The sequence below is a fragment of the Pelophylax lessonae genome (assembly GCF_965119305.1).
Source record: "Pelophylax lessonae genome assembly, chromosome: 2".
In the NCBI taxonomy this organism is placed as follows: domain Eukaryota; kingdom Metazoa; phylum Chordata; class Amphibia; order Anura; family Ranidae; genus Pelophylax; species Pelophylax lessonae.
In genome coordinates this window covers 493,544,896-493,557,404 of record NC_138769.1, presented here as the reverse complement: position 1 = coordinate 493,557,404, position 12,509 = coordinate 493,544,896, and the positions used below count along the sequence as shown (strand labels likewise).

Genomic DNA, 12,509 nt, shown 5'->3' with positions numbered 1-12,509 from the left:
CGTTGCTAGTGACAGTTATATAGTGACCAGTGATAATACTGTACATTGATACTGTACTAATGACACTGGCTGGGAAGGGATTAACATCCAGGGGCAATCAAGGGGTTAACTGTGTGCCTAACAATGTGTAATATGTGCTGCTTTTACTTTCTGATCTGGCTGTTTTTTCTCCCTACTTTGCAGGGAGAAGACAACAGCCAGATTGCTGTTCACTACACACAGAGTTCTGTGTTTTTGTAAACACAGAACTCGGTTTGCGATTGGACACTTATGATCAGCTGATTTCAGCCAAAATCATTGGCTGAAATCTGCTGCCAGACTCATGCTGTGTTGGATTGTACTTGCATGGGCATGCCCCGAACCCAGAAGACAGGCGGCAACGTACAGGTATGTTGCCTGGCCTGTCTGTGCAGCTCGCCTGCAGTAAAACTACTGTGGGCAGGTGGCAAGCAGTTAAAGCAGGTATCAGGTAACCCCTAGTTAAACTGGATTTCAATTTAGTCATGATGCTCCATTGGTGAAGTGTGATTTGAAACCACACTTAATGATGCATGGCTTCCACTTAATGTTTGCAAAACTATAAGGGCCAGTTCACACCTGAATCCCATAGGAACACTGTGCACGTGCCTGTGCGACTCACCTTGCGGTGTGATTTTCAGCTCATTAATTTGAATGGGTTAAGGGCTTGTTCACACCGGAATGCGTTCTGTGCATGTTCTGTGCACTGTGGGTGTCAATATAATCCAAACGACACCCTAAATGCAAATCGAAAAGGCAGTGTGTTTATCTGCACCAGTATTGTGGTACCATGTGATCCGATGCTGTGCATTTTTGAAAAGTAATACATGCACTTCATGTGCGATCCAATGCAATTTCAGCCCATTCAAATGCATGAGCTGAAAACTGCACTGAACTAAGTCGCACAGGAACACGGATTGCGTTCCTGTGAGATTCAGGTGTGAACTGGCCCTGAAATCATGCTAGATCGCACATGTGTGAATCAGACCTGAAATCGCACTATGGTACTATGCAATCCAGTGCAGGCAAAAGCACTGCGTTTGCAATCTACGTTTGGAGTGTCTTTAGGATTATATTGACACTGGCAGAAGAGTGCATTTTAAACAGGAATGCACACGGTACACAGTATTCCAGTTCCAGTGTGTTCCAGTGTAGACGAGCCCTTAGGCATTTTACTGAAGTGTTAGAAAGTGAAGAATGTTTGATGCAGGTCCCCTCTGCTAACTTGCAGGGCTGAACAAAGGAAATAGTTTTGTTCTATCCACCAGCAACAATCATGAGATATTACACTTTTATTTGTATTAACTTAAAGCGAAAAAAGGGAAAAAAAGGGAACCTCGGCCCCCCCGCCCGCCCCTGCTGCAACATTTGGCACCTTTCCAGGTACCCGCTCCTACTTCCGACTGCCTTCAGTGTGGCAAACTCAGACGGAAGTTCAGCCCTCCTCCTCCTCCTCCCCGCCGGGCCATTTACAAAGAGCAGAGTGCATCGCATATGCGCAGTAGGGAACTGGCTGTGAAGCCGCAAGGCTTCACTAACAGTCTCCCTTAGCTGAGATGGTGGTGGCAGCATCCGGGAGCCGACTGAAAAATCGGCTCGGGTGAAGACACTGCTGGATTCCTGGACAGGTAAGTGTCCTAACATTACAGTATCTGTAGCTGCTGACTTAATTTATCTAAAGGAGCCTGGAGCTCTGCTTTAAAAAAAACAATAGTTTCCATGCATAAGGGAATTATTTGAAAAAAATCGTCTTGGCACTGATAAATATATACAGTGCAAGGGTCATTTAAGCAAAATAGATAAAAATTACCTGCAAGAAGTCCAAAAAGGTAAAAGGCAGCAAGTCGTCCAGATGTCCAATATCTTTGGAGAATCGGTTCAGAATCCTTCCTGCAAAAGAAAAAAAAAAAATGACATGTACATGGCAAAAGCTTAAATGCCAAAGTTGAAACTCAATGCTTCCCATTCAGCAATGTTTTTTCTCTAACAACCAATGTATTATGTTTCAATTCAGGAGTTAACCGAACAGAAAGCATTAGGGGCTCTTTGTGTACACTCCTAGAGAGCAAGCGAGTAAAGGAATCATCCAAGGTACAAAAGTGAAAATAAACTGAAATTACACCTTCCTCTTTTTCATCTTACCACAACCTTTTAATCAATACTCCTTTCGTTCAAAGCAGGACTAGGTGCTGAAAGCATGTAAGACGCAGAATACCACAGAGTGTCCTTCAGTTGCTTATTTATCACCTGAGCAAAAAGTGTTAGAAGGTAAGTGCCACAGACAAAATTTAAGAGGCCAATAGAAAATACCGGTAAGAGCTCACTTTATGAGTCTCTTCAGAAGGACTTAAAGTGTCACTATGCTTTTCCCTAAAATGTATCACATTTGATGCTGTAAGACAGGGTTGTGAGGTAATAAACTTTGCAAACACTATTTATTACCCATCATATTCCTTTCTGTTAGTACAGCCTCTGAGGTGCTGAAAACACTCAGATGTTTTCCTAATAGTTAATATATTATTTTCACATAATATCATGTTTACCTACACTTAAGTTCGATATACACACAGTTTTTTTTTTTTTTTTTTTTTTATTTAACCAGCAGGTTGAATAAAAAAAAAAAACAAAAAACCTGACAGATCCCAACATCGCTTCTGTACTCTGACATGGGGGACCCCCCCCCCTCTCGCCAGAATATACAGATCAGCGCTTGCAGCCATTGGCTTTCCAGCAAGACCATTTGACAAAAGCCAGTTGTTAGATCGGCTTCTGCAGAACAGAGATTACACAGGTAACAAAAGTCTTTCAGTATTTGTGTACCCAACTTTACGTACAATTATGCATGAATGTATAACATTACATATTTGGGCAAAAAGGAAAAGGGTTTGAAAAAAAAATAAGCATGTATTGCCTTTTAGCCAATAATTGGGTTCTTTCTTCCACTTTCAGACTGCATTGGAAAGCTTACAGTTGCGTATTTCAGAACAACTCAGAATCAAAGCTGGACTGACTTTGAAGTAGATCGCTGGTATGGAGAAAAGCAAACCTGTTGGCTGGACTACATCTAAACACAATGCCCTGAAAGTGACTGTGTTACTAGCCATTTGCTGGCTATTTCAGATGGCATCCCCATTCGTCACATTTGGTGCATTTTTTGGTAATATATTTGACTAACTTAGAGAGCAATAGAAAAACAGTATATATATATATATATATATATATATACACATATACATATACAAACTGCCCAATTATTAGGCAAGTTGTCTTTTTGAGGATTAATTTCAATATTGAACTACTATAGTGCTCTCGGTCAGTCCAAAATGCTAATAAACCTCAAACCTGAATATCTAAGAAAGTAAAAGTGAGGTTTTGACTTTCTTAGCAGACTATCTACAATTATAATATATTTAAAATTTTCCCATCACACTTGTTTATTTTCATGTGTTAAAGTGAGAATAAACAAACAACTTACATTTTACAAATAAACATTTCTGACATTAAGGCTCCGTTCACATCTAGGAGTTTTGGGGCGTTTTTGGGGAGTTTTTCTGCTCTAGGATCTGCTCTCAAAACGCCCAACAAGACAAATCCTATTCATTTCAATGGCCCCTGTTCACATCTGAGCGTTTTAACGCTGTAAGCAAAACGCCCAACGCTCAAAAAAGTACATGAGCTTCTTTTTGGGCAGATTACAGGCGTTTTCCATTGGTTTCTATTCAATCTAAAAACGCCTGCACAAAAAACACCTGTAAAAACACCTGTAAATCACGGTAAAAAATTGGGGTAAAATCACGGTAAAAAACGCGCGAAAACGCTACGCTCAGGTGTGAATGTAGCCTTAAAAAATAAAATAAAAAAATCAGTGACTAATTTAGCCACCCTTCTTTTCAATAACAGTTATAAGCCTTCCATTCATGGAGTCTGTCAGTTTCTTGATCTGTTAACGATCAACTTTTTGTACAGCAGCAACACCAGCCACCCAGACACTGTTCAGAGACGTATTGTTTTCTGTCACTGTAAATCTCCCGTTTAAGAATAGCCCACAAGTTCTCAAATCGGGTTTAGGTCAGGTGGGGAGGGGGGCATTGTCCTGCATAAATATCATGGTCTTCTTGAAAGATGCAGATGTTTTCCTGTACCACTGCTTGAAGAAAGTGTCTTCTAAAAACTGGCAGAACTGTGTTTGGGTTGAATTTTGTGTTGATGTTTAGTCCATCTTGAGTTGATTTTTAGTCCATCTTCAACCCGAAAGGTCCAACCAGCTCATCTTTAATACCAGCCCAACTCCACCTTGCTGGTGTCTGAGTCGAAGTGGAGCTCTGTGCTCATTACTGATTCAGCCACAGGCCCATTCATCTGGTCCACCAAAGTCACTCTCATCAGTCTATAAAACCTTCGGAATGTCTGTCTTTCGATATATCTTGGCCCAGTCTTGACGTTTCAACTTATGTGCGCCTTTTTCAGTGGTGGTAGGATTTCAGCCTTACTTGTCTTGGCCTTGTACTTCTGGGCACTCCAGGAAGGTTGCAGTTCTGGAATATGACAGCACTGGAGAATAATGGGTTCCTGGTAACTTCACGTGTGATTCTTTCCAACTCTTTAGCAGTTAATTTGCGTCTTTTTCTCAACACTTTTCTTGCGACCCTGTTGACTATTTGCAACAAAACGTTCGATGGTTCTGTGATCATGTCGCAATATCTTAGCAATTTCAGGAATGCGGCTTCCCTCTAAAAGACTTTTTACAATTTTTTACGTTTCAGAGTCAATTCGATTTTTTTTGGCTCATTTTGCCTGAGGAATAGAAGATGTCCAATATTTATGCACACCATGATATAGAGTGATGATCTTTTTAGGCTGCAACCACTCTCATTACACAAATAATGATATGCTGAAATCCAGTAAGCTTAAATCCAATAAGCATTTAAGTTTATACAGCTTGGAGATGGAAAATATGCATAAAAATTATTGGTCAAAATACTTGCCTAATTGTGCACACAGTGTACAATGTAATAATTTTTTGCTTTTGGGTTTATATATCATTTGAACATTGCCCTAGTAAAGAACAAAAATAATAGGTAATTGGCCACCACTTTGATGTGAGGCATTTCTTATACTAACCTGGCATTTGTTGGCTTTACAATAAGCGGACTGACAACTGAGGAACCTTAGTATATAAGGAAAATAATTTGTAATGACTTTTTAAGCTGGTTAAGGGTCTGATAAAAAAAAAAAAAAATTATACCAATTTGAGCATCCTTTTTAATAAATGTGTTTACAGAGGCTTAGAAACAAGGACAACAATGTTGGGGAATTGCTTCAACACCAGTTTCCCCGAAAGAAAAGAAAACTTTTTTTGCTGTGCTTTAAATGGAATGGGAAGAAGACTGTGAAAGCACAAACGTTTTTCAAAGACAGGCAACTGTATCATTCTAACTATGCCTATCTACAGCATACTCAACTACATAGAAATGTAAATGGTACGCACAGACATGTGCACATACATGCTCCTCCGCACTAAAAGTAGGACACAGAAATGTGTTAGAATTGCTGAATTAAGTTCCATTTCAAGTACAAGCTCAGGTAGAAAACTTCATCAGAAAGAGATAAGGTTAATAAAAATCAAGTGTTGGATGGTGAGGTTTCTTCAGGGCAGGGAAATTGCTAATTGAATGCCACAAACTTGAGGATGGAGCTTAAATCTTCAGAATGTAATTTACAGTTGTACCTATCAGAAATGTTCTGGGATTAAAAAGGATAACCGCGGGGAAAGAGGATTCGTCTTAAAAGAACAACACAGAGATGTGATTAGGCCTTTAGAGCATTTAAACAATATTTAAATGCTTATTAGGCCTCAAATAAAGTTGCATTTGAGATATTTTTCATCTTTTGATAAGCAAAAGATCAAAAGGATTGTCACCAATTTGAGCTCTTCTAATGCACAGAAAAATAAATTGCATGGATTAATGAATATTTAGAAAATACTAAACATCTACAGTAGGCCTTTAAATACTGTGCTTTCCTGCTGTTAGAGACGACAGTTCTCTTCTCTGCAGGCAAAAACCACTGTTCTATATGTGACACTATGCACAGCAAGGCCTTTGCAAACGTCATACGTGATCAGGACCTGGATTACATTGCATTAGGAAAGATTATTTCACTGCACTAACTGCAGTCAACTGAAAGAAGCTTGATTTTAAGCTTCTTCAGCACCATGTGTATATTGCCTAAAATAGCTGACTTCTCCATCCAAATGCAAGGTGGCTTTCACAGAACACAATAACATCTCAATGACTAAAATGCAATTTTCACCTAGAGGTGGTGTACAAGAAAAATGTGAAATTTCAGGTCTCGCTGAAGTAAAAGATTTAATAGGGGGGTTTAAAGAACTATTCATGTTTTAATATAGTCCATTTTGTCATCTATATACCGTATATACTCGAGTATAAGCCGAGTTTTTCAGCACATTTTTTTTGTGCTGAAAATGTCCCCCTGGCTTATACTCAAGTCATAAAAACAAAAAAAAATGTCCCCGGCCAGCCCGACGTGCTCCTGAGGCGCCTTAGAATTAAAAACGGCGCCGCCCGGCGCCAACATGTCGCCGCGCTTGCGCCGTCGCCGCTCGGGAAAGGCCGTACACGTCCGGCTATTCCCGGGAATAGCCGAACATATACGAGCTTTCCCGAGCGCCGGCGGCCCATGCACGGTGACATGTTGGCGCCAGGCGGCGCCATTTTTTAAATCGAATGCGCCTTTGGAACAAGTAAGCGAGACTCCTCCACAGTCGCAATACCTGCCATTATGCGGGGCTGCGGGCATACTAAAAGAGATGCAGTTCTGCGTCTCCTGTACCATGCCTGCAGCCCTGCATCCTCCTGTACCATGCCCGCAGCCCTGCATTCTCCTGTACCATGCCCGCAGCCCTGCATTCTCCTGTACCTTGTCCGCAGCCCTGCATTCTCCTGTACCATGCCAGCAGCACTGCATTCTCCTGTAGCATGCCAGTAGCCCCTGTTTTGGGTCCAGTAGCTGCTGCATTTCCCACCCTAGGCTTATACTCGAGTCAATCATTTTTCCCATTTTTTTCTGGTAAAATTACGGGCCTCAGCTTATATTTGGTGCAGCTTATAATCGAGTATATACGGTATATTAAAGTCATCCTGTTCTTTTGCTACTGATTAAAGGTGTACTAATCCTGTGAATTCAGTGTAAAATACAGGAAGCAGCTACATCTGGCTTATAAATTACAGTACTAAGGGATGTCTTGTGGCATCCTACATAATATGCCAGGTCAGGAGAAGAGTTGTTCCAGAGCTTACAGTTGACATGTGTAGACATGTAACTTAGTCAGGGCCTTATCTCTTGCTTAGCATTTAAATACGTGGGGGTAATTATGGGGACAGAAGGAGCAAATTGAGCAAGATACCAATGACATTGCAAGTGGCACAATCATCACCATTTTTTGCTGGCATCGTGGTTGCACAGGCACATTACACAGCATTATTTGCTAGGGACAACACTAAAAAATTTGTTAAATTATACATCAGCATGCATAATAAAAGAAAACAATTGGGGGAATTTACCAAAATTGGAGAGTGCAAAATCTGGTGCAGCTCAGCATAGACACCAATCACCTTCCAGGTTTTATTGCCAAAGCTTAATTAAACAAGCTGAAGTTAGAAGCAGAAATGGCTACCATAAGCAGAAGAACCATATTCTAAGTGCTCCAGTTTTAGTAAATCCTCCCCCCATTGGGGGAGATTTACTAAAACTGGAGAGTGTAAAATCTGGTGAACCAATCAGCTTCCAGGCTTCATTGTCAAAGCTTATTTGAACAAGCTGAAATAAGAAGCGGATTGGCTACTATGCGCAGCTGAAGCAGATTCTGAGTGCTCCAGTTTTAGTGAATCTCACCCAATGTGTTGCATGAAGTTTCACTTAAAGCAAATTACACAGATAAAATAAATACAAGGTAGCTGTTTTAAAAGGACTTGTTTTTCTGTCCATCCAGTCTTCTGATATACACCAACCTGCCACAAATTCACAGCTTTGTCTGGAAGGAGGCCTAACTTCTCCTTGTTACAGTTAACACTTACATGTGTTGTTTGTCCTCCAGCCTATGACTACACCAGTGACTACATTCCCCATAATGCTCATGCACTGAAATGTTGTTTCAAAACATCTGGGGTGCCAAGGTTCGCTATAACTGGAATAGGCAGTGAGAAGCATACTGTGCAGCTCACCTCTGTCCCTCTGCATTCTACTCCTACCAGCATGCTTCCTGAGGGTACAAGAGCAAAGTAACAGAGCTGAATGGTTCTGTGTGCTTCTTCTCCTAATCTGAGCTCTGTAGGATTGCAAGAGACTGACACTAGATCAAATTCAGGAACTTACACTACTTGCATTAAAAAAAATACACTAAAAATGTAGCAGTGTCATTAATATAATAGTATGAAAAGCACAGTTTCCTACCGAGTAAGCTAAGTTTCCTACCTGTGTGAATAGCTTGTCAATCTGTAAAATTTAACAACTGGATCGACTACAGGAAATTCGTTATTACCACTTTTTTCTGCACTGTCTACAAAATCATGCAGTTAAAATTGGAATATTGTCTGGACAGCAAGTAAAACTCAATAAGAAATTGTATTGAATAATTTATATTAGTCATTATGCATTATAGGTTCTTAAAAAGCACAGATATAAAGGCTACAGTTCATTTACAAGGTAATAAATTTTACTTTGACTTCATTGTAAATAGTTGTACTTTTTATATTTCTACTAAGGTTTATTTTTACTTCCTGGTCTCTTACTTTATGTTCAGTTAATCTCAATGAACCCAGGTGTGACAAGCACCTTTAGTACTGTGGGTAATATCCTCTTGTCAAGAACACATTCTCAACAGCAATGTGTATCCTATAACATTGAAAAAAAACGTAATCAGAATACACACTGTTCTTAGATTTCTCCTAGGGTAATTAAATAATCATTGAATGGCAATTAATCATGGTTAAATACAAGACCTGTGAAAGACGTGCTATGTCCACATCTAAGTCTATTTAATACTCAAATACTTTGACTATCTAAGTCAAACAATGATTCATTAAACCTCCCTTTCTACATAATGGCGAGGCTCAATCTGAAGTGAATAACTTGCAAATCTTTTGTTCCTTAATAAAAGACATCAAACCGCAGAGTGCATTATTCTTTCCATGCTAATGCTGAGAAATACTTTAATTGCGTGAACTGAAATGTGTTCAGGTGCTCGCTATCCATTTTTACCTTCACAGGTGTTTTCCATCATTTGCAGTCAATTTGTTAAAATCTTTTGATCCAAGATGAAAATACTTGACATTGTACCACACCTGTGTTTTTTTGTACCAAGTTAAGCCTAGGCTTTACTTCGTACTGTAGCCCAAAGCATGCTTAGAGTGATAGGCCGGTTTATGTGGTTCTTTCTTTTATTTATTAAAATTGTAAGCTTATGTTTTTTTTGTTAAGTATTGCTCACAAAACGTATTTATATACATATAAAATAAATACATTTATTTATTTTATTTAAATGCATAATACCAGACTGTGTAACCTCCCTCCAGTCCAGGCAATTTTTCAGGGTTACATTTTGAATGACAATTACCCAGGCATGCAACATTATACCCAAATTAATTTTATATAGTTTTTTCAGACAGATAGAGGTTTCTTTAGATGGTGTGTAATCACTGGTAGGTTTTTTATTTTTCGATATATAAAGGAAAAAAGACAGAAAATGTTGAAAAAACTGTTTCGGTTATACCGAAACTTTGCAAATAATAAATATTTCTTCATAAATTTGGGCCAAAATGTATTTGGCTAAATTTCTTTGGCGGGGAAAAAAACAAACAAGTGTATCTTATTTGGTCTGTTTGAAAGTTATAGAGTCTACAAACTATGTTACAGATATCTGAAAAGTAATCAGTCCTAATGCACTGACAATTTCATTTCTTGAGGCCCAAAAATGCCAAGACAGTACAAATATCTTCCAAAGACCCCTTGTGGATAAGTAGAATATTCAAAGTATTTAGAAAGGGGAATGGTGAGCTTTTTAAAGTTCTATTTTTTTGTCACCATTTTTGGAAAATTAAGAAATTAAATAAAATGGGTTTCTTTTTTCAAAAAGTTGTCATTTTAACAAGTTATTTCTCACACACAGCATAGGCTAACCTACAATTACATCCCAAAACAAAAAATTCTTCTACTCCTCTGGAGTATATGGATACCACATGTGTGAGACTTTTTCCACAGCTTTGATACATAGAGGGACCCAAAATCCAAGCACTTTTGGGCTTTCCAGGACCATAAATTGCGTGTCCAATTTCCTGACAGCCTATTGCATTTTTATAGGCCCTGGAGTACCAGTACAGTGAAAACACCCACAAAATGACCACATTTTGGAAAGCAAACACCGCAAGGCATTTTCTGATAGGCATAGTGACTCTTTTGAAAATGTCATTTTTCTTGTAAAGTTTTTGGAAAATACAAGAAAGAAAATTAAAATGTATTTTTTGTACACAAGTTATCAATAATAAGATATTACTAACAGACAGCAAAGGAATACTTAGAACTACACCCCAAAACAGATTCCTACCAAGTATGGACATACCATGTGTGAGACTTTTACACAGCCTAATCCCATAGAGAGTCCCAAAATCCAAGGAGCACCTTAAGGTCTCATGCACACTGGAGCTCAAAGAAGCTGCTTCTTTGAGCATTTGAGCTGTTGCAAGCTTTTATTTTTTTCGGCCTGTTAAGTTATCCAATGGGTACATGCACACTATAGACGTTTCCAGGAGTTAAAGCTGTAATATACTCCGCTTTTTAACTTTTACCTACAAGTAAGCTTATAATAAGGCTTACCTGTAGGTAAAATTAATGCATACTAGCACATTATGCCATTGTCCTGCAGGGTTTTTTGTTTTTTTTTCTGTTTTCGTGTTTTTTTTTTTTGGGGGGGGGGGGGGATACAACCGCTTTTAGGAGGTAGAGGAAGTTACAGGCATGAAAAACTGTCCAAAAGTGCATTTAGGAAAGGAGCTTTGAGCTTATAAATTCATGACACTCAAAAACAAGCAAAAATTTGTTTTTAGGTTATTTCCATGATATATATATATATATATATATATATATATATATATACATATATATACAGATACATATACATACACACACACACTATATTACCAAAAGTATTGGGACACCTGACTTTACAAGCAAATGAACTTTAATGGCACCCTAGTATTAGTCCGTAGGTTCAATATTGAGCTGGCCCACCTTTTGCAGCTATACCAGCTTCAGCTCATTTGGGAAAGCTATCCACAAGGTTTAGGAGTGTGTCTATGGGAATGTGGACAGCTTTCCCAGAAAAGTTGAAGCTGTTAGCTGCGAAGGGTGAGCCAACTCAATATTGAATCCTACGGACCAAGACGGATGCCATTAAAGTTCATGTGCATGTAAAGGCAGGAGACCCAATACTTTTGGTAATATAGTGTGTGTGTGTGTGTGTGTATAAATATATTTCTTTTCATGTGACAACACTGAAGAAATGACACTTTGCTACAATGTAAAGTAGTGAGTGTACAGCTTGTATAACAGTGTATATTTGCTGTCCTCCCAAAATAACTCAACACACAGCCATTAATGTCTAAACCACTGGCAACAAGAGAACACTCCTAAGTGAAAATGTTTAAATTGGGCCAAAGTGTCAATATTTTGTGTGGCCACCATTATTTTCCAGCACTGCCTTAACCCTCTTGGGCATGGAGTTCATCAGAGCTTCACAGGTTGCCACTGGAGTCCTCTTCCACTCCTCCATGATGACATCATGGAGCGGTGGATGTTAGAGTCCTTGCGCTCCTCCACCTTTCATTTGAGGATGCCCCACAGGTGCTCAATAGGGTTTAGGTCTGGAGACATGCTTGGCCAGTCCATCACCTATACCCTCTGCTTCTTTAGCGAGGCAGTGGTCGTCTTGCAGGTGTGTTTGGGGTTGTTATCATATTGAAATACTTCCCTACGGCCCAGTCTCTGAAGGGAGGGGATCATGCTCTGCTTCAGTATATCACAGTACATGTTGGCATTCATGGTTAACTCAATGAACTGTAGCTCCCCAAATAAGTTTATCTTGGTCTCAGACCACAGGACATAGTTCCAGTAATCCATGTCCTTAGTCTGCTTGTCTTCAGCAAACAGTTTGCGGGCTTTCTTGTGCATCATCTTTAGAAGAGGCTTCCTTCTGGGACAACAGCCATGCAGACCAATTTGATGCAGTGTGCGGCGTATGGTCTGAGCACTGACACGCTGACCCCCCACCCCTTCAACCTCTGCAGGAATGCTGGCAGCACTCATACATCTATTTCCCAAAGACAACTTCTGGATAGGACGAGGAGCATGTGCACTCAACCTCTTTGGCCAACGATGGCGAGGCCTGTTCTGAGTGGAACCTATCCTAGTAAAACGGT

General features: G+C 39.5%; 1 protein-coding gene across 1 annotated transcript in view; it reads right to left on the bottom strand.

Moving 5' to 3' along the window:
* ABCC4 (ATP binding cassette subfamily C member 4 (PEL blood group)) overlaps positions 1 to 12,509 on the bottom strand; it is a gene marked incomplete at its 5' end in the record, with an annotated part of 504,496 nt that overhangs the window by 201,834 nt on the left and 290,153 nt on the right. The window contains one exon of the mRNA XM_082245314.1: positions 1,829 to 1,908. Coding sequence (XP_082101440.1) covers positions 1,829 to 1,908 — 80 coding nt within the window. The remainder of the gene's footprint in view (positions 1 to 1,828; positions 1,909 to 12,509) is intronic.